Here is a 23,412-nt window from a genome sequence, read left to right as displayed (position 1 = left end):
AAATTATAAATCAATGTTAATTGGAACAATGAATAAAGATGTAATCTGTGACAATAGCAATATTAAGAAAGAGGGAAAGCAGGGAGCATAGCAGCAGTGTGTGGATGCTATTAACACTAAATTGGGATTACTCAAACGAGGTGCTTATAAATTTAAGATAGAAAATGTAATCCCCAAGGTAGCCATGAAGAACAACAAAAATACAGAAATACACAGAATACACAAAAAAACAACTATAAAATAAGGCAATGAAAGAGGAACTGAGGAACCAGAAATACACAACACACATCAAAAACAGCTGCGTGGCAGCTCAGTTCCTTATCAGCAACAACTTCAAATGTAAATGATCAAACTCTCCAATTAAACCCCAAAATAGATTTTAAAAATATGATCCATTTGTATGCCGTCCGTAGGAGACTTGCTTAGAAACAAAGACACAAAAGGGTGAAGATAAAAGGATGAAAAAAATTTCCCATGTAAATATTAATGGAGAGAGCTGGGCTGGCAAAACTGTTTTAAGAGATGAAAAGGACATTATATACTAATAAAAAGGTCAATCCAGGGGCACCTGGGTGGCTCAGTGGGTTAAAGCCGCTGCCTTCGGCTCAGGTCATGATCCCAGGGTCCTGGGATCGAGCCCCGCATCGGGCTCTCTGCTCAGTGGGGAGCCTGCTTCCCTTCCTCTCTCTCTCTGCCTACTTGTGATCTCTGTCTGTCAAATAAATAAATAAAAATCTAAAAAAAAAAAAAAAAAAAAAAAAAGGTCAATCCATCAAGAAGCTGAAAAGTACAACAAAAATGCATCCGGTAAGAGAGCCCCAAAATACATGAAGCCAAAATTGGCACAATGGAAGGGAGAAAGACACAGTTCTACACTCAACAGTTTCAGACTTCAACACTCCATTTCAGTAACAGAGTAAGGAGGCAGAAGATCAACAAGGAAATAGAAGACTTGAAAAGTACTATAAACCAAACCACTCCACCCAATAAAAGCAGAATACACAATCTTCTCTAGTGAACACTGTATGTTCTCCAGGAAGGACAATAAATTAGGCCATAAGAAAAGTTTTAAAAAACTTAGAAAGACTGAACTTACACAAAGTATCCTTTCCCATTACAATGGAATAAAACTGATAATTCATAAGAGAAGGGTCACCGGAAAACTCACAAATATGTGGGAAATTAAACAGCCAACGGGTCAGAAAAGAAATCAAAGGAAAACTGGAAAATACCTAAACACAAATGAAAACAAAAATACTACATAACATGGAAGGCAGCAAAAACAGTGCTCAGAGAGAAATTTATAGCTCTAAATGCTTATCTTAAAAAAAAAAATCTTAATTCAATAATAAAACTCTACACCTTAAGGAACCAGAAAAAGAATAGCAAACTAAACTCAAAGCTAGCACAAGGAAGGAAATAAATATTCAAGTGGAAATGAAATACAAACTAGGAAAACAACAAAGTTAATAAGTACAAAAGCTGACTCCTTGAAACAATCTACAAAATTGCTGAAACTTTAGCCAGATGGACTGAGGAGAAAAAAAAAAAAAAAACTCCTCCATTACTAAAATCATAAAATGGAGGAAGAGAAGTTATTACATAATAATTACATAATAATAATAGTAATAACAGGATACCATGAGCCAACAAACGGAATAACCGAGATGAAACAAATTCCTAGAAACATACAAACTACCTAAATTGACTCAAAAAGAAACAGCTGTAACAAATGAGACTGAATCAGTAATCAAAAATCTCCCAACACAGAAAGGCCTAGGACCAGATGGCTTTACCCGTGAATTCCACCGAATTTAAAGAATTAACACCAATTATTTTTTAAAAACTTCCCAAAAAAACTGAAGAGGAGAGAATACTACTTACCTCATTTTATGAGGTCAGCATACCCCAATACAAGATCCAAAAGCACTACAGACCAATAAATACCTCTACAAATGTATATGTAAATTTAACAAAAAATAATTAAACTGAATTTAGCATTATACTAGAAGGATCATACAACATGACCAACTAGGATTTATCTCTGGATCGCAAGGCTGGTTCAACATAAAAAAATCAATCAGGCTAGTATATCACAATAACAAAATGAAGGAAAAAACCTACATGATGTTATATAAACGAACCAGATATCCCCCGTATATCAACCTCTATGTTGTTTACTTCTTCACAGCAGGTGGAGATGGTTAGCTGAAGCCCAACGATACCAAATCCAATTTTTACACATGCAATTGTTTTAAACATAGCTTAAACAAGCATATCTTTAGCCATCTAGAGCCTGCTTGGTTTGCATACCAGGCAAATCTACACCCAGCATCTGCTACCTGTAAATAAGATAAACCCCAGGACTGTGAGAGACCACACTGCCACTGCACTTCAGACTTCTCTAATCCGAGACTTCCTGTCTGGCTGCTACCACACTGCCCGCACCGCAAAGAGCTGCTCAAACACAGCTGCCCAAATGAAATGGGCTACTGCCACTTTACAGTCATGTTTTTCCCTCAACAGCCCCCAAATCCTAGAACTCATTACCCCTCACCATCACAATTGATGCGCGCGCGCGCACACACACACACACACACACACACACACAAGCATGTGACAAAATCTGCAGCCTTTCCTGATAAAAAGCAGTAACAGAGCATTCAATAGGCTACGAATAGAAGGGAACTTCTCCAGCACTGTGAAGGGCATCAGTGAGAACCTGCAGTTAGCACCTCTCTCAATGGTGAAAGACTAAAGCCTTTCCCTAAGATCAGGAGCAGGACAAGGATGCCTGCTTCTGTTACTTCTGTTCAACATAATCCTGGAATTCTAGCCAGAGCAGTTAGTTATGCAAGGATAAGAAATAAAGGGAATCCAAATTTGGAAAAAGAAGCAGACCTATCTCTACATGCAGATGACGTGATCCTATTATGCAGAAAACTCTAAATAAATATATGTATGTAAACACACACACAAACTGTTAAAACTAATAAACACATTCAGGATATAAAGTCAACACCCAAGAACTGGTTGTATTTCTATACACTAGGCATGAACAATCCAAAAAGGAAACTAAGAGCACAATTCCATTTACAATAGCATCCAAAAGAATAAATACTTGGGAATAAATTTAACCAAAGATGTGAAAGACTTGCACAATGAAAAGTACAAAACATTGCTGGAAGAAATTAAAGACGGCATAAATAAATGGAAAGACAGCCTGTGTCGATGGATTAGATGACATGATACTAAGAAGATCTACAAATCCAATGAAATCTCCATGACAATTCCAATGCTTTTTTTTTTCTTTTACAGAAATGGAAAAAAAAAGTAAATGCACATGGAACTGAAGGAAACCACAAAACACCAAAGCAATTCTGAAAAAGAACAAAGTTGGAAGGGTGCCTGGATGCCTCAGATAGTTAGACGTCTGCCTTCAGCTCAGGTCATGATCTCAGGGTGCTGGGATCGAGCCCCACATTGAGCTCCCTGCTCAGTGGGGAGCCTGCTGCCCCCCCTCTCTCTCCCTGTTGCTCTGCCGACTTGTGATCTCTCTCCCTCTGTCAAATAAATAAATAAAATCTTTTAAAAAATAATAAGAAGAACTAAAATTATAGAAATCTTAGAGGAAAACCTAAGTGAAATCTGCATAACCTTGGATTTGGCAGTAGTTTTGTTAATATAATACCAAAAGCATGGTAAACAAAATAAGAGAGAAATTAAACTTCATTAAATTAAAAATTTGTGTATCACTATCAAGAGTGATAGGACACTATCAAGAGTGAAAAGACAGTGGAAAGAATGGGAAAAGATATGTGCAAATCACATATCTGAGAGTATCCAGTGGTAAAGGACTCCAACAGCTCAACAACAAAAAGATAAACAGCCCAATTTCAAAGTGGGCTCAAGATCTGAATAGACGTTTCTCTAAAGACCTACAAATGGCCAATAAGTACAGGATAAGAAGCTAACATCACCAGTTATTACAGAAACACAAATCAACTAAAAGAGCTATCACTTCCCACCCACTAGAATGATTATAGTAACAAAGAAAGAATAAAAAGCCCTGGTAAGGATGCAGAGAAACTGGAACCTCATGCACTGGTCATGGGACTCTAAAATGGGCAGTTGCTGTAGAAAGTTGGCCAGTTCCTCAAAAAGTTAGGCACCAAATTAGCACATGAGCCAACAATTCCACTCCTAGGGACACACTCAAAGGAACCAAAAACAGGGCTCAGATATTTATACACTCCTGTTCACAGCAACATTATTCACAATAGTCGAAAGGTGGAAACAACCCAGGTGTCCATCCACTGATGAATGTGATATAGGTGGTATATGTTATGAAATATTACTCAGCCATAAAAAAGAACAAAGTTCTCATAAAAGAACCTTAAAAATATGCTAGGTAAAGTCCGACACAAAAGGACAAATACTGTAAGATTCCACTTATATGGATTGGTCCAGATAGGCAAAGTCAGACACAGAGTAGATTAAAGGTTATCAGGGGGCACCTGGGTGGTTCCATAGTTAAGCCTCTGCCTTCAGCTCAGGTTATGATCCCAGAGCCCTGGGATTGAGTCCCACATCAGGTTCTGTGCTCAGTGGGGATTCTGCTTCTCCCTCTGGCCCTCACCCCACTTGTGCTCATTCTCTCTTGCTCTCAAATAAATAAATAAAATCTTAAAAAAAAAAAAAAAGAAAAAGATTTGAGGTTATCAGGAGCTGGCAGGAAGGATGAATATGGAGTTAATGCTTAACAGGTACAAAATTTGTTTGGGATGATGAAAAAACTGGAAATCAATGCCACCGAATTGTACAGTTAAAAATGGTTAAGATGGCTATCTTTCTCCATAAGCACACACTCACACACTTAATTCCTTAGAGCAGTTTAGATTTACAAGAAAATGGAACAGAAAGCACAAGCTCCCACGGACTCCCCCCCCATACCCATATCCATACCTCGCACTGGTTTATTTGTGTCATAATGACGCATTATTATTACCTTAAGTCCTTAGTTCATGGTATACTTATTTTACCAGAATAAAGACAAAAAACAAAACAACAAAAAAAAAACAAACAGATGGGGGTATATCACGGGGACAGAGGAGCCAAGCTGAAGGAGCTCCCAATGGCCAATGTTGAAAAAACTGAAGCCCTAAAATAATACTGTGTAGGATTAAAATCTAAAGTGAAAATCCACACTAATGGTTGAACAAATAGGAGGAGAAACAAATTTTCATTACAGAAGAATTCCAAATAATATATGCAGATATTCTCCCTTCCGGAGGTGGAGCTTAAATCCCTTGCATTCTAAAAACAGACTAACTCCCAAAAAAAAAACCTTGGTCCTATTGAGGACAGGCTGAACTTCATGACTTGCTTCTAAAGCATCCATTACAGACAGGGAAAAACAGTAACCTCACAGCGGGAAAACCTGGTAGACACCATCGAGATTAACACCATCTGTTGTAAGTCGTGTTGATACTGTGTACCTCTGATGAGAATAGTACGTCATCCACATCGGTGGTATTTTCTTCCCAAAACCAAGAACTCTAGTCCAATATGAGAAATACATCAAAAAAACGCAAATCAAGGGACAATCTACAAAACAGCCGACCAGTCCTCCTCAAACCCATCTAGGTCATGAAAGACCAGAGAAGCCTGAGACGTGGTCACAGCGGAGAGGAGCCCAAGTGCAGTGTGGCTCCTAAACAGGGTGCTGGGGCAGCATGAGGACATTAATGGAAAAACGGTGAAATCCCAGTAAAGCCTCGAGTTATGTTACTTGTAGCGTACCGGCGTGCACTTCTTTATGACAAGGTTCCTTGGTCACTTAAGATGTGAATGGGGAGAAACCCGGTGAGGGGTCTGTGGGAGCTCTCTCTGCTACCTCTGCAGCTTTCTTTCATAAACCTAAAATTAGTCCAAAAGAAAAGCTGATTGAAAAAGGGGAAAAAAAGACATAATATGCAATTTACCTCTTTATTTCTCTACACAGAACTGTTTTGTAGGATCAGAAAACATATGCTGCAAAGGTGTCTGGTGTGGTCTCTTCCGGCAGGTCTCCATTCCTAAATGGAGAGGGGAGTCTGTATTCGTGCCAAGAAATGGGGAATTCTGAAGACGGTACAAGGATGTAAGGAAACCCTGACCTCCCGCAGGAGGACAGGAGCTGAGAACTGTCTGCAATCATGCGCTGTGGTCTGACATAGAGGTCTCCAGCATCATGTCACTTTCATTCATTTCAATTTCGAAGGTTTCTTCCAATGAAGGTCTGGGATCTGGAGTTTTCCTTGAGGTTTCTAGTGGTGCAAGCCCTGTTTCTTCTGTAGTCTGTTTCTCTACTTCAAATTCCCTGAAATCCCACGGAGGTGAAATAATGTTTTTTAGTGTCTTCATTGTATGCACATCAAAGTCATAACATTTTAACTTGTCTTTAATGTCTGCTCCTAGAAGGAAACAACACAAGGAGAATAAAATAAACTCTGTCATTTATCTGTCATTTCCATGGTTACACAGCACTACCTCCATCATTTAGTCATCTACTTTTAAGAGGATGAATATAGCTCAGAAGAAAAAATATGCCAATCACTCTCCTCTTCTTTTTCCCTTAATTATCAAGAGGGGTTGCTGGGGAGACTTAGAAGCACATGTGGTTTCAGCTCCCAGTGGCTCAGCAATGCCTGTCCCTAAAGCCCTCACACAGGAGCGGAGCCAGCCAGCAGGCACCTGCCCTCGCCTGCTACGAACCAAGAACCGCTGGCTGGCATTCTGGCACAACTACAGTCGCAAGCCTTAGGCACACAGGAACCACAGTGAAAGGAAATACACTCTCTGTACATCAAAATCTTAAGACTAATGGACAGGAGCCTTCCAACAGAGAAGGTCAACGAGGTTCAATCATTTCTGACATAAACAATATAATCTTACACAGTTCAAACTAACAGCTTTCAATAATAGGTGTTTCGACAGATGACGACATGCAAGTCTTCTAAAAATAAAAATAGTGCAGTATGGTGATTAATCATACTGCATTGTGTATTTGAAAGTTGTTAAGAGAGACTTTAGAAGTTCTCAACAAAAGAAAAAATATTCTAACTATGCATGGTGAAGCACGCTAACCAGACTTTAGGTGATCATTTCACAGTATATACAAATACTGAACCATTATGTCGTACACCTGAAACTAATATGCAACATGACAATTTCACCTGAATAAAAAAAATAAAAATAGTACATGATGACTGATACACTCGGGAATGTCCTCTTCAAGACCATTAGCTTCAAGAGAACAGGCAAAATGTCTGTCTCACTCAGTACTCTACTTCCAGACTCTCCCTAGCTTTATGGGAATTTTGCATTTAGCCTCACAATCCTCCTTGAAAAAAAGAACCTGAGGCTCAGACTTGCCCAAAGCCACATGGCTGAGCAGCAGAGCTGCGATTTTAACCCAGGGTCTTTAGGATGCTTTAAGCTTAGGGTGTTCAAGCTTTATGCTTTAGCTTTAAGGAAGTGAGTTATAAAATACACACTAAAAAGTGTGGATTACTGGGCTAATCTTCATATATACATATACCCACATAACCACCACAAGCCCGAAAGAGAACACACTTCCAGCTCCCAGAAAACCACCCCGTGCCCTTTCCAGTGAACAACCTTCCCTTCCCAAGTCAGAAGTAATCACTGCTCAAATTTTTCTATCACCACTGATTAGTTTTGCTTATTACTAATCTTCACATAAATGGAATTAATCAGTGTATATTCTTTTTGTCAAAATGAGATTCACCTATGTTACAGGATGACTTAATAGTCCTTTCAAGTGTGTAGTACTCTACTGCAAGAGCTCGCCCCAATTTCTTTCTCCATTCTCCTATGCATGGCCATTCAGTTATTTCCAGTTGGTGTAATTCCAAACGTAGCTGCTGGAAAGAATCCTCTGTGTGAGCACTGGCCTCCTGAGGCCCTTGAACACTGGGAACACACCTGGGAGCAGTATTCCTACACCCTAAGAGCAACATGGTAGGTCACCACCCTAACACCCCAAAGAATCACACCTCTTTAGCCCCCACTCAGGATGACATGCACTGAGTCCTGGAACTTGTGCTGAACAGAATGTGATCAAAGTGATTTGTGACACTTCCAGCTTTCAAGGTCTTGAGGCTTTAATTCTCTTCCTTAGAACCTGAGACCTCCATGCTATGAAGAAGCTTGAGATAAGAGACCCATAAGCAACCTAGCTGTGTCAGCTAAGGTCCCCATCTATGCATGAGGCCATCTTAGACTTGTCAGTCTGTCAAGTGTCTGCTGACCACAGCTGCGTTAGTGAATGAGACCAGCAAATGGGCCACCAATCAACCTAGAGAACTCTGAGAAATAACGCGGCCTAGTGGGTTGGAGCAGTCTGTCAGACAGCAACAGATAACAGACTGAACAGGCCCGTTTAACCATAGCAGACACGCTCAACAGTGTTCCAAAGTATAGTACACCAACAGGCAGCAATACACCAGAGTACCGGCTACTCCGTATCACCACCGACGCTAGGCGCTACTAGTGTTCTCCACCTGCAGCCAGTTTGGCAGGTGCGCAGTGACATCTCAGTGTGGTTTTAGTCTCACTTCCATGATGCGTAATGATACTGAGCACACCCATTTGCAACATCAGTGGATCTCCTCTTTGCTGAAGCTCCTGTTCAAGTATTTTGCCCGCTATAGGCTTACCTTTTTTTTTTCCTTTTCAAATTTTTATTTAAATTCTAGTAAATATATAGTGCAACATGGACCCAATTTTAACTGAACTTTTTCTTAATGATTTATAGATTTTTTTGTATTCCAGACAAGTTCTTTGACCAGTTTACAAGTTGTAACTTCTCCTGGTCTATGACTTGCCTTTTCTTACTCTGTTAACAGTGTTTTTGATGAGAAGAAGTTCTTCATTTTATTGAAGCCTAATTTAATTAACTTAACCCTTTTCTCCTCTCATGGTTTTATGTCTCAGTCTCAAGGTTTAACCTCACTATACCCTCATTACCTTAAAAAGTTTGTAACTAACTGGGGCACCTGGGTGGCTCAGTGGGTTAAAGCCTCTGCCTTCAGCTCAGGTCATTATCTCAGAGTCCTGGGATCGAGCCCCGCATCGGGCTCTCTGCTCAGCGGGGAGCCTGCTTCCCTCTCTCTCTCTCTCTGCCTGCCTCTCTGCCTACTTGTGATCTCTACCTGTCAAATAAATAAATAAATAAAATCTTTAAAAAAAAAAAAAAAAGTTTGTAACTAAGTGCCCAAATACAGCATTTCCATCCAGATTTGTCTTAAGACTTGCTTATTATTACAAAAAAATTATTTAAAGAATTACAGAGCACTGTAATGTGAATGTAAGCCAACTTAATATCCCACTGAAATATAAAAGTTAATATGCTATTAATAGGCTTAAACCCCATTTTATAAAGAATTAAGGCCAGAGATTTTCATTTATTAGGAATTAGAAATTATTAGAAACTAAAAGTCTTTAAGACTTTTTCCATCAATTAAATTGATTCTCCTATATCGCAGCACTTTACACATACTCTATAGGAGTATTTTGCATTTACCAAGTGTTCAATTTTAAAATGCATGAATACTTAGTAAGTCCTTAATTCCCACAGCACTGTTTCAACAAAATAAATGGGAGTTTCTTGATATCGTTAAATGGTTAGAAAGATAACTTAGAACCTTATAGGAGATTTACAGAGATACACAGCAATCCAAAGAATAGAATACAATGTCAGCCAAAGTAATTATAATCTTACCAATGTAAGCTTCAGAATCACCAATGTACATCTCAATGCAATGACCAAGCATCGTGACAGAAAATGTATCATCTCGCCTAAGACCAAGGGCCTGTCAGAAAAGATTCAGCATGGTTATTAGAAGAAAATGCATTTCCTTCTCTTTCTTTTAAAAATATTCCTGCAGGACTCAATTCAAAACACTCCAGGGGATCAGGAGGAGTGTGGAAGGGGGGGCTACAAGAATAGCCATGAATTGATGTCTGCTGAAGGTGGGTGATGGCCACGTGGAGGGTCATTACACCATTCTGTTTTATGTTTGAAATCCCACTTGTCCAAAAAGATTTTCAAAACCATATCTCCACATAGAGACTTCTAAGCCTTCTGTATTAATTATATAAGAGAGGCAAATTATCCCATCTTCACACACATTTGAAAGATCACACAAACCAGAAAAGTTGCTAGCTAGTCCACGCTTCTCAGTAGCTCAGTATTCTGGTTATCATAGTGGCACTTACAGGACTTGATCTCACCTGAAAATTTTAACCAATCCTCTGTGTTTTCTCCTATTTTATCTTTCTCTCCAGATACCATGATTTCATTGATTCTAAGACCCATATATTTTTTTCAAATTGTAACCTTTCTGAACTTGGGATGTCTTAAACAACCAACAACTGGTGGTTTCTTAATACCGCTGTCAGCTGCCCACAGCCATAATAAGTGTCCTGAGATGTGGCAGTGAGTAGCTGGACCTGGCAGCCATGGAGACAGAGACTAGACCACAAACCACGTGAACGTTCTCAAATACAGGAACTGCCATTGTTGTTGACACTTCCTGGCAGCCTAAGATCTGCAGAGCCAAGGTCTTTGTTTGGGAGAAACCTAGTCAAGAGCGGAGTCTACATACCGGCACTGAGAGCAGACACATTGACTACCTGGTACACAAGTGATTTAGAAGAACCAAACTCTGATAGAGTACCTTAAATATCTATTCCACTTACATTTTCTTTTTTATGTAGATAACTAGAGTGATCCCCGATGAAAATCTGTATGTCCCAGTATGGCCAAAAAGAGCACTTTTTCCAAGTACCAAAAATCAGGGAGATAAAAAAAAATCATGTAGGGGCACCTGGGTGGCTCAGTGGGTTAAGCCTCTGCCTTCGGCTCAGGTCATGATCCCAGGGTCCTGGGATAGAGCCCTGCATCAGGCTCTCTGCTCAGCGGGGAGCCTCTCCCCCTCTGCCTGCTTGTGATCTCTGTCTGTCAAATAAATAAAATATTAAAAAAAAAAGAAAAAGAAAAAAGAAAAAGAATCATGTAAAGTTTCAAGGTTTATTTGTGTCTGTGTTGAGTGTGTGTGTGCGTGTGTGGTCCACTTGCTTATTGATGGTGTTTTAGATTTGGCAAAATACGGCATGTGGATTTAGGAGAAATTCTTTCCTTATATGAACACAGATTGCTTTGTTCACTGACCAAAGTGATCTAAGGGCACTAATTACAAGTCCTAAATAGAGAGACTGGAACTTCTTTTTTCCTGTTTAAACAGGGCCAATAAATACCACAGATACATGTATGTCTCATTGTACATTTAGGACAAGTCTCATATTTATCTCTCATTTGATGAGACTGCAAAATGCACACATGCTTTTCTCTGCAAAGGAAAGAAGAAAGCACAAGGTCCCCTGAAGAATTTTAAAATGGCAAAATAAACATTACCCAGAAAAACAAACAAATACCCCAACACTGCCTAGAAAAGATCTTAAAAAAAAAAGATCTTTTTTAAAAAAAGTGGTAAATGTTAACTAGACATACCGTGTGGAAATAGTCAACAGCATTTTCAAAGTTGCCCATCAGACTGTGGATATACCCAATGGCAGAATAGGTGGACGCATTCTGGGGAATTAACACCAGTGCCTGACGGTGGTAATCCAAGGCCTCGGCGTATTTTCTGTGAGAAGATGAGAGAGGGAGTTGGGAGTGGGAAGAACAGGAAGAAAGAGAAACAATTCGTAGGTACAGTGAAAGCACTCACTTGCTAGGTCTAAGATGAGCACTCATCCATATAAAAACATCAGAAACACTTTGGGAAATCAGAATAACAGCTCTGGCTGGTAACGGCTCTTCAGATCTACCATCTACCTGGACACCTCCCTGAAATAGACCTTCCTGCTCCGCCAGCCAGCTGAGGGCACTCCCACAGGGACCCAAGGCTGGAGCTGGAGCCCCACGACACTGCAAGGTCTCCTCTATGGCAAGACAAACCCCCCACACCACTGCTGGTTAAAAGAACCAAAGGTCCACAGAGGTTACTTGGGACAGATTTCCCAAAGCTCTCTGGAATACCTGCCCTGTACATTTTTTTTTTAATTTTTTAATTTATTTTCAGCATAACAATATTCATTGTTTTTGCACCACACCCAGTGCTCTATGCAATCCGTGCCCTCTCCAATACCCACCACCTGGTTCCCCCAACCTCCCACCCGCCGCCCCTTCAAACCCCTCAGGTTGTTTTTCAGAGTCCACAGTCTCTCATGGTTCATCTCCCCTTCCAATTTCCCTCAACTCCCTTCTCCTCTCCATCTCCCCATGTCCTCCGTGTTATTTGTTATGCCCACAAGTAAGTGAAACCATATGATAACTGACTCTCTCTATACATCTTTTGTGAAGAAAAGGTTCACTAAAGTTTGGGAAATGCTGCAGGTCACAATGAACAGTAAAGACTCCAAGAGACCCTGAAACAGAAAACCCTGTTGTATTTTGAGTAGCCTGGAGTTTCCCAAATTTATTTAACCAAAAAAATCTATTCTTCAAAGGCTGCTGTTTAGCACACCATAAAACTCGTACCTACAGAAAAAGAGTGAGTTAGATTATGGACATGGTTTTAACTAAACCCTACTATCCTAATTCTTCCAAATTAATTTTGAATACCAATTTTTTTAATCTAAGAAAATAAAAGTGTAACTCTTTAAACTTCTAGAATTATACCACCAGAATATAAAAATAAAGAAGTAATAAAAACCACTAGAGATAATTATTTTGATGCTTGCTATATCTGAACAGCAAAGGACCAGTTGGAAGATCTCAAAATGAAAGTACGGAAAAGAGCACTTGGCTGGCCCAGTTGGTGAAGCGTGCAACTCCCGATCTGGGGGAGTTGGTGTGTGGGGGAGCCCCACACTGGGTGTAGAGATTATTAAAAATAAAAAAAATCTTTTAAAAAAGGATGGAGAAGGCTACACAAAATTAAGTAAACTTTCAGTCACAAAGAATATTTTTTAAAATGTCCTACTTTACTTACTTAAGCTTCCTGCAGACGTGCCCCAAGTTGTTCAACAAAGGTTCCCATTTGTCAACCGTAACCTGAAACACAGCAGCATCAAACCCATGACTCAGGAATGCCACCTTTCAGATGGACCCATTCAGCCACACCATCACACGCGCCCACGAAGGCTGCCCTCTCTCCCGGTGCCTACACAGCATGAAGGAGGTATTTGTTGGATTCTCCCATCTTTCTTTCCTATTAGGAGAGACTTCCTGAGGACACTGTTATTATTAACACAACTTTGTTAATGAGCCACACCATAAAGTTCAACTTCTGTATCTCCAGCCCAGAGCTTTCCATCTGCCTACTAAATATTCCTACTTAGAAAGCTCACAAGCACTGCAAATCCAATATACCGCCCACTAAACTCTGATCCTGCCATCCCAGCTCCCCAGCCTCAGGCCCTTCTGAGCGCCTGCCTCTCATGCCTGGTGCCCTCATCATCCCTAACCCCTAGGAACCACCAAAGACTCGCTCATCAGCTGCCTCACTGTAACACCAACCCCCATGTAACAAGTCTTGTCTGGGCCCCACCACCTCAGGATAAGGTACAAGGCCCTTAATGATCAACACTTAACCCTCTTGACACATTTCTTGATGTAAATCCTGTGAACTTAAATCCTATGAACTTAAAATCCAAGCTGTAATCAATTTGCTCCAAGTCGGCACACACCGTTCTCTAACCTTCTATAACCTTTTCCTCACTTGTGTCTGGCTGACGTCTGTGCCTACATTAGGACGGAGGAGTAAGAGGCCGTACCCAAGAGGCGTTCTTTTTTTTTTTTTTTTTTTTTAAAGATTGATTTATTTATTTATTTGATAGAGAGATCACAAGTAGGCAGAGAGGCAGGCAGAGAGAGAGGAGGAAGCAGGCTCCCCGCCGAGCAGGGAGCCCGATGTGGGGCTCGATCCCAGGACTCTGAGATCATGACCTGAGCCGAAGGCAGCGGCTTAACCCACTGAGCCACCCAGGCGCCCCCCCAAGAGGCGTTCTTGGCCCACCCTCAAGTCTGGGTTAACTGCCCCTGGTGGGTTCCATTATTTGCTCAATCACAGCTGTTTTTGTGCACTGTTTAATTACTGCCAATTTAATCTACAATCCCCAACAGATCCAAGGGTAGCTACTATCACGACACTTTGCTATTGGCTCAACACCTGGCTCAGAGCTTAGCACACTGTGGACACACGATTAGTCTGAGCTAACCAGACAACAGATCAAACCACACTCTCCAGCTCCCGAGCCTGGCTCCAGAAGCCAGAGCCTATGGGAACAAAAAAACACCCTTCATGATTCTTAGGCACCAGGGCTCCCCTATGGCTATTTTGACATTTGCTACAGTTAACAACTAAAGTCAAACAGTATTTCCCCATCTTCATTTCACTTTTTAATGGGCATTTTATCAATTTCAGAGTATTGTCCATTTGTACTTAAACCCATTACTATAAATTTCTATAAGACTCCACAGTGCCCTCAGATCATCAAAAAATAGTTTCAACTCTCAGTGTGGTTTGTGATAGTGTGTCTTCAAGTTTTCTGTGCCTGAGAATCATCTTGGGATCTTGCTAAGACCGCAGACTATGATTCAGTGCATCTAGGACTGTGCACTTCTAGTCAGCTTCCAGGTGATGCTAAGGCAGCTGGTCTCATTAGAGCAGCAAAGCTCTAAGCTATTCAACTCTGAAAACCGGCAAGGTGACATGTGGCAACCCCATATGAACAAAAACACACTCATTATATACATACTTGTATCAACATACAGAAATAATAGTGTTTTTAAGTTCCTAGGACAAATAAAAGACCAAAAGAGATAAAGCTGTGTGTATGGGGACAAGTGGACTGCCCCTTGGCAGGGATCCAGGGGGAGCTGGGTCTGTCAGTAGAGGAAGCAACAGCCAGGGAAGATGTGGCTACAAACAAGGCTGCCCCAAAAGGAACAAGGTAAAAATGGGAAGTGGCAATCAGAAAGGAATAAAACAAAATAGAGGAAAATGAGAGGAATCAAGAACCGGAAGAGTAGCAATATGCAAATCCCTTACCTACAGAAGTTGACAGTATCTAAAATTGTTAATTTTAAAATAATACCCAGGTTTATACATCCAAGCTAGCTGGGAAGTTAATTCATGAGCACACATCTTTCACATGGTAAAACCTAGTTAAATATCTCAAACGCTGAGAGATCTAAGTATATTTTAAGTACAAGGGAAGAAAGAGCCATGATAGATCTGACTAAAGTGATGTCCGGCCTTACTCCTACAGCAGTGGGCACTGTCTGTCTACACATTAATCAACGAGGGGACACTTCAGTTCCAGAGAAGGGTATCGTATGTTAGAGGATACAGTGCCCACCAGTGTCCACGATCACAACACTCCCCATATCCAATAATCAACAAATATATTCTAATTACTCCCACATATCAAAACTACAGTCTCTTAGGAAGCAAACAATTGACACTTACCCTCTCAATTAGAAACAAACCCAATTTATACCATGTAGCAAAATAAATGCCTGATATCTAAACATTAACAAGCCATTTGCCAGGATAAGTATTAGCCCATTGTCTTAGGCAAGACAGATTGTCCTTATTATTGTTCTCATTCAACAGCAAACACACTTAAGAGTTACAGATATTACACAGAATACCTCATTTCCAATTGCTTTAATTTTTTCCAAAGCATCAAGAAACCATTTTTCTGCTGTTTTCCATCTAAAATAGAGGGGAAAAGTTTGCAGATTATTCAAAATTAGCAAGCATAAACATAGTAAGAAAAATGAGGTAAACTTCTGTAAATAGTTTATTAAAATTCAAATTCAAACCAGATACATGATTAATTTTATGGCATTAACATCACAGGTCATCAGATTTTAGAAGATACAGTTAATTCTCTTTATTCTTGGTACTTATATTCCATTAAGTCACAGTGAACACTTTTAGCAAATACTAAACTATGGCTCCTGGCAGATTATAGGGTTAGGTTCCTACAAACCTGTGGTCAACTACTGAACACATATCCCGTTTCCCATGTGCTTCTGTTGACTGATACCTTATTTAACATATGTGCTGATCCACTGACACTGAACACAGCCAGCAACAAAACTCATCTGTAGCCCTGTTGTGTGTAGGGTCACAAACAGCACATCAGCACCAGGCTTGGGATCATTTTAATCAGTTACACCATCAAGAGAAAGCACAAAAATGTGACAAATGTGACACAAAATAGACTGCAAAAAACCAAAATGCTCGGGTGCCTGGGTGGCTCAGTGGGTTAAAGGCTCTGCCTTCGGCTCAGGTCATGATGCCAGAGTCCTGGGATTGAGCCCCGCATCGGGCCCTCCTCCTCTCTCCCTGCCTGCTTCTCTGCTTACTTGTGATCTCTGTCTGTCAAACAAATAAATAAAATCTGAAAAACAAAAACAAAAACAAAAAAACTGCTCATTTACAGTATGAGAGCACTAATAGGAAAGAGAACGTCACCTCTGCGTCGTCTGGGAATGTGCATCTGTCTGCAAACAGGAAAGTGCTGACTGTGGCTTACAAAACCAATGGATTGTATATTAAATCATCACTGTATATTATTTTAAAACAGCTCCAAACTTGCTTTCATATATACTAGATCATCTAATTTTTAGAAGATATACACACACACCATAAAAAACACTACAGTAGTACTGATTCGCTGTTTTTAAATTAATGTATAATTTAGTGCAAAGGACTACAAATATTTTTCTCTTTACAGTATGACACTGAATTATTCTACAAATATCCAAGGATACAGTAATGTCTCAAGTGACCAGAAAACTCAGACTGAGCCATTCTAATTAGTTTACTTTTTGGTTTAACTGGCAACTAAATGAACAACAACAGTTTTGTTTCACAATTGTGGGAAATCTTCCTCAAATGTACGACTCCAGCTCCTAATCAAAAAGGAGAAGAAGGGCTCCATGATGCCTCCAAGCCACCCTATGGGATGCGGTCACTTCACCATGGGCAACAACTGTCCGGTTTTGGAACTATGAACCTGTGCATCCCGTGTCCAAAGGGACCAAACTGTTAGCAAATTTAAAGAAATCCAAGATAACACTTTGTATTTTCTTCTTTTTTGTCAAACTATCTGCCTCCATCTCCTAAAATGGTACGTATTTAAAAACAAAAATCTAATAAATAGTGACTGAGGTTTTACTTCATTTACAGAAAAAAAAGAAGGAAGGATTTTGGGCCTCTCAGTACTTACTCTCCATTCTGAAATGCCACCACGCCAACCTCATGCATAACAAATGGGTCTTCTGGTGCAATGCTTAGCGCTTGGCCAAAGAATCTTTCAGCCAATTTTGAGTTATTGGTCAATCCATACTCTAATCCGATGTACAGCATTGGCAAATGACACCTAAAAATAATGGAAAATTTCACATATTCAACACCTAAAACTTTATAATTCGGCAGAAATTAACTTACCAACTTTAAATCCCGTCTGCAAAATAACTTAATCACAGCCGAAAAACAAGGTGCTTACTTTTTTCCTAACACTTCATTTACTGATATTTAATCCAGGTCTAACAGGTTTTTACTGCTTAGCTACTACTTCTACAATCTATCGGCATCCTATTCATCTTTTTCATCATTCTACAGTAAAAGCAAAAAAAACCAAAAACCCTCTGGAGTGGAAGGGCATGTGTGTGCTTCCTGTTTTCTTCCATGATGCTAAGGTCAGACCCTTAGCCCGGACTGTCTTCCCTCCTCTCCTCTTCTGATTCAGTACCAGGTGTCCTTCGGGACGTATTCAAGTTCCACTCCTCTTTGTTAAATGCTTCTGCCTTTCTAACCTAAATGGCTCTTCCTTGTGTGGATTCCTATTATCTCAATTCCTATCAGTTCTATGCCAGGGAGTTCAGAAGTATGTCGGGAAAACCCATTTTCACATCCTCTGCAATAGTTCTAGGCACAGACTAAGTACTAATCACTTAACTGAATCTCCATCTTCTGTCAGACCAGTAATTACATTAAAAGAAACAGAACATTTCCTTGAAGATGGGTCTAAGAAAGTCTATAAATAGTAACCAACTGGTTGGTATGTTCTTCGGTTTTAATCAAGAATCATGACTCAGATAAAGACTCTATCACCTACAGAACAGTCATGAAGAACTTTTTGTTTTTTTTTTAATTTCTTTTCAGCGTAACAGAATTCATTTGTTTATGCACCACACCCAGTGCTCCATGCAATATGTGCCCTCCAAAATACCCAAAATACCTGGTTCCCCCAAACGCACCCCCCCGCTCCTTCAAAACCCTCAGATTGTTTTTCAGAGTCCATAGTCTCTCATGGTTCATCTCCCCTTCCAATTTCCCTCAACTCGCTTCTTTTTATTATTATTATTTTTTTTTTTTAAAGAGAGCTCACAAGGAGGCAGAGAGGCAGGCAGAGAGAGACAAAGGGAAGCAGGCTCCCTGGATCCCAGGAGCCTGAGATCATGACCTGACCTGAAGGCAGAGCCTTATGAGCCACTCAGGCGCCCCATGAACTCTTTAAAAGGATTTACCTGGAGAAAGTACTTCCAAAATGGCCAAGTAAGGACCTCTAAACCTCTCCTCCATTAAAGAAACAAGAACATTGCCTAATTATCAAAATAAACTTTTTCAAAACTTTGGAAGTTACAACAATCTGAGGGGTGTTTGTTCTAGAAAAATAGCTGACGTGTACAAAAGACACACAGAACAATTAGCAATCTGAGGGTCAGAGGTGAGGGGGGAAATCAGTCAATAGAAACTGTCTGAGACAAAGACCAGATGTTGGATGTAGTAGACAAACATTTTAAATAACCTATTTTAAATATGAAAATAGAAATAAACAGAAAATCTCTAGTTGAAAAATAAAATAAAATAAATCACTAGAAGGGCTTGACAGCAGTTTGAAAAGGCTGAAAAACCAGTGAACATGAAAACAGATCAACTGAAGATTACCCAATCTATGGAACAGAAAGATAAAACGATGAAGAAAAACGAACAGAGCTTCAGAGACCTGGGGGATGCCGCCAAGCACACCAAAATATGCACGATGATGCATCTGCCCCAGAAAGCAAAAGGAGACAGTAAGGAGCAGAAAGAATATTTGAAACCAAAGAATATTTGGGCCAAAAACACCTCAAAGCCAAAAAAAAAACCTTCCAAGTAGGCTACTCAGAGGTCTACACCTAGACAAATCATAGACTACTGAAAAGGCGACCCTCCCATCTTTAAAGCAGTGAGAATCCTCAACTAACAGCACACAAGAGAGGCCCAGTAAGAGTAACATCTGACTTCTAATCAAATATGTGGAGGCCAAGAAGGCAGATGGACAGTGTTTAAAGTGCTGAAAGAAACAGCGCACCAACCAAGATTTTATACCCAATAAAACGATCCTTGAAAATGAAGGCAAAATCAAGAATTTATCAGGGCAGGGGCGCCTGGGTGGCTCAGTGGGTTAAGGCCTCTGCCTTCGGCTCAGGTCATGGTCCCACGGTCCTGGGATGGAGCCACACATGGGGCTCTCTGCTCAGCAGGGAGCCTGCTTCCTGCTCTCTCTCTGCCTGCCTCTCTGCCTGCTTGTGATCTGTCAAATAAATAAATAAAATCTTAAAAAAAAAAAAAAAGGATTTATCAGGGCAGCAGAAAGCTGAGAAATCTTGGTGCAGATTCAAGAAATACCAAAGGGAACCCCCGCAGGCTGAAATGAAAAGGACACTACACAGTAACTCAAATACCACAAAAAAAAAAAAAAAAAAAAAAAAAAAAAGCTTAGTAAAAGTAACCACATAGACAAACATAATATAAAATGTGTTTTTGTTTGCAACTCCTTTCTTCTATCTAATTTAATAGATAACTGAATACAACAATTATAAATTTGTGTTGAGGGACTCACAATGTTTAAGATATAATGTCTATGGTCATAGCACAAAGGAGAAAGGGGGTAGGAGGGAACAGAGCTGCACATTGGTCAGTTTTTACATACTACTGGAAGGAAGTTGCTATGGTAGAATAAGAAATACATTCGTCTTCTTCCTTGTTCTTGATACAGAGCGCCTAAAACCCTCACAATTTCCTGAGTGATGGGAATCTCTTTTGTTATTCATGACTCCTTTTGATCATATCTGTTTATGCTAATGAAGGTGACTCCGGGTATGGCTCTACCTTGTGATGGGACCAGTCACAAAAGGACCAAGTGATGAGAGGGTTGCAACTTGTGTTCCTCACCACTAACCTCCCAGGAAGGGAAGCACTGGCGACTGAGCCCCATAAAAACTTTAGAACAATGAGCCTCAGACCTTCTGGGTTGGCAAGAACAAAAGCAGTGCTGGGAGGGTGGCATGCCTGGAAAGGGACAGACGGCTGTAGGCTCACCTGCCCACACACTGCCCTGTGCATCTCTTCCATCTGGCTATTCCTTAATGTATCCTTTATAATAAGCCAGAAAATGTAAGTAAGATGTCTTCCAGAGTTTGGTGGGTCATTCTAGCAAATCATCAAATCTCAGGAGAGGGTCATGGGAAGCTCTGATTCATAGCCAGTCAGAAGTAAAAGTGGCCTAGGACTTACCACTGGCATCTGAAGGGGGGGGCAGTCTTGTGGCACTGCGAGTTCACCCTGTGAAAGGTCTCCACTAAGTCTGGGTAATATCAGAACTGAATTGACTTTTAGGGACCCAGCTGGTGTCCAGAGAATCAGAGAATTGGTTGTTGGTGTTGTAAACCCCTTTGTTGGTATTAATCCAAACTAGACTGTTTTAAAATGGTAACTGTAATCTCCAAAGTAACAGCTAAAAACAAAACAAAACAATAAGAACAAAAAACCACAACTCAAAGAACATAGTATAAGGAAAAACCAAGGAATTAAAATGTTTGTTATAAAATATCTAATACAAAAGGCAGTAACAAGGAAGAACAAAAAAGATACAATATAAAACAGAGCAAAATGGCCAATTTAAATTCTAGCTTCTCAGTAATTATCTAACACATAACTGGATAAAATTCCATCAAAAGGCAAGACATTGGTAGAATGGATAATAAAACCACAAACGAACTACATGTTGTCTAGAAAAGACATACTTGAGATTCAAAGACACAAAGCTGAAAGTAAAAGAATGGAAAAAGACCACGCAAACAGTAACAAAGAACTGGTGAGATTATACTAATATCAGACGAATCAGTCTTATGACAAAATCTGTTACAGAGACAATGAAGGACCTTCTATACTAATAAAAGGTTCAATCCATCAAGAACCAAAAAAATGGAGACCCAAAATACATGCAGCAAAAACAGCCAGAATTGGAGGGGAAAAGAGACAATTCATAAAGTAATAGTTGGGAGGCTTCAATACCCCACCTGCCTTAATGGACAGAATAATGGGCAGAAGACAAGAAAACAGAAGACAAGAACCACACTATCACCCAACCAGACCCAAGGGATTACAACGACAACACGGTACCCAAAAAGAGCAGAATTCTTAAGTGTACCCGGAACATTCTCTACGACACACCATGTTAGGACATAAAACAAGCCTGAAAAAATTTGAAAGGACTACGTTCTCCAACCACCATGGAATCAAACTAGAAAGACTAACAGAAGGAAATTTGGGAAATTCACATATATGTGTGTGGAAATTAAACAACATACTTTTACATACCCAGTGGCTCAAAGAAAAAATCATAAAGGAAACTTTAAAATATTTACACAATTTCAAACATTTATCCAAACACAGGGCAAGTTAAAAGAATGCAAAGTTGTTCTGAGGGGGAAGAACAGAAAAGAAAAATGCTTACTTTGATGAGCTGATTTGAAATTTTAATTGGATAAAGTCTGTTAGATTGGGAAACGCTGTCATTGGTTTTGATTCTTAGGCAGGAATTAACTAACAACTAATAGTAACTGAGTTTGTGAACACAGGGTAGGGGGCGGGGAGGGAAACTACCCTGGCCTGTGCTGATAAGAAACCACCCACGGTAAATTACGGAGACTTTTTCCCCTGCCAATTCACCAAATTGATAGATTAGGGGTTAGTAGACCTGGGAACCAAGTTTCAGCAAAGCACTGGACGAGATCTCACACATCCTGGTGGATAAACTGGAGAACCCTGGAGTGGGTATCAAGGACCATTTAGGTAAATCAATGAACAATTTTAACCTGGAGGGTTTTTTGTTTGTTTGTTTTTTAAGATTTTGTTTATTTGAGGTGGTGGGGGGGGCAGAGGAAAAGGGAGGAGCAGACTCCCCAGTGAGCAGGGAGCCTCAACGTGGGGCTCAATCCTGTAACCCTGAGATCATGACCTGAGCCAAAGGCAGACACTTAACCTACTGAGCCACCCAGGTGCCTCTGGAGGACTGTTTCTAACATGTTGACATTAGAACTGAATTTATATGCCCCCTGCCTTGACCAAATTCATGTTAAACCCTACCCCAATGTGACTACATTTGAAGAAGGCCTGTGAGGAAATAATAAACGTTAAATGAGGTCATAAGGGTGGGAACATGACAAATAAGGGCCGGTGCCCCTGTGAAAGGAAGAGACCAGAGCTCTCTCCCCGCCACATGAGGACACAGTGAGAAGGTGGCCATGTGCAAGTCCAGAAGGACGCCCTCATTCAGGGACCGAACGGGCCAGCACTTTGACCAGTGGCTTCCCAGCCTCTAGAGCTATGAGAAAATACATTTTCAGTCTTCAAATCACCCAGTCTATGGCCCTTTGGTAAGGTAGTCTGAAGAGACTGATGCAGTGAGGGAGCTACTTCCTTTACAATATGTGCGTGGATGACAAGTTAGATATAAAAGTCATATATACCAAATATAACAGAACTGAAAAAAATCTGGGAATCATTAATAATTTTGATATAAAACTGGGCACCAAAAATAAGTCTGATAGTCTGAAAAGGGTCAAACCTAACAAGGAAACATTCAGTGCAAATGAATGTATGATCCCACTCCTGAATACCACCAGCAAACCAATCAAGGTAGCTAACTTGTACTGAGGGCTTTCTGCACATCAGGTGTTGCTGAAAGTCTGTAACTGGTATTGTCTCAGTTTGTCTTAAAAAACACATCTATTTTTCAAGAGGGGGCATTATTTGCCAAGATCATCAAAGCAGTCTGAGCTACTGCACTCCTACCACCTCCCCAGAGACAGAGGCAGCCCACATGAAAGAACACTGCACGGCAGGCCTAGGGCTGGGGCCACAAGAGTCCAAAGAGAGTAGACAGGAACAATAGCAACACTTCATGTCCCAGAGCAAGACACTCTTAGGGCACATTTACGTCACTGAGTATCGATATCCTTAATATTGATATAAACCTAGAACACTGGCA

General features: G+C 40.3%; 1 protein-coding gene across 1 annotated transcript in view; it reads right to left on the bottom strand.

Annotated features, from left to right (window-relative positions):
- Positions 1-5,984: 5,984 nt before the first annotated feature.
- Positions 5,985-23,412, bottom strand: part of CDC16 (cell division cycle 16) — a 30,757-nt gene continuing 13,329 nt past the window's right edge. The window contains exons 13-18 of the mRNA XM_047720517.1: positions 17,320-17,472; positions 15,731-15,794; positions 13,065-13,126; positions 11,579-11,714; positions 9,788-9,878; positions 5,985-6,455 (exon numbers count right to left, since the gene is read on the bottom strand). Of these exons, the coding sequence (XP_047576473.1) occupies positions 6,196-6,455; positions 9,788-9,878; positions 11,579-11,714; positions 13,065-13,126; positions 15,731-15,794; positions 17,320-17,472 (766 nt within the window). The 3' untranslated portion in view covers positions 5,985-6,195. The remainder of the gene's footprint in view (positions 6,456-9,787; positions 9,879-11,578; positions 11,715-13,064; positions 13,127-15,730; positions 15,795-17,319; positions 17,473-23,412) is intronic.

This window comes from Lutra lutra, chromosome 3, assembly GCF_902655055.1.
Source record: "Lutra lutra chromosome 3, mLutLut1.2, whole genome shotgun sequence".
In the NCBI taxonomy this organism is placed as follows: Eukaryota; Metazoa; Chordata; class Mammalia; order Carnivora; family Mustelidae; genus Lutra; species Lutra lutra.
Note: the sequence above shows the minus strand (reverse complement) of the source record. Positions and strands in the feature narration are given on the sequence as shown.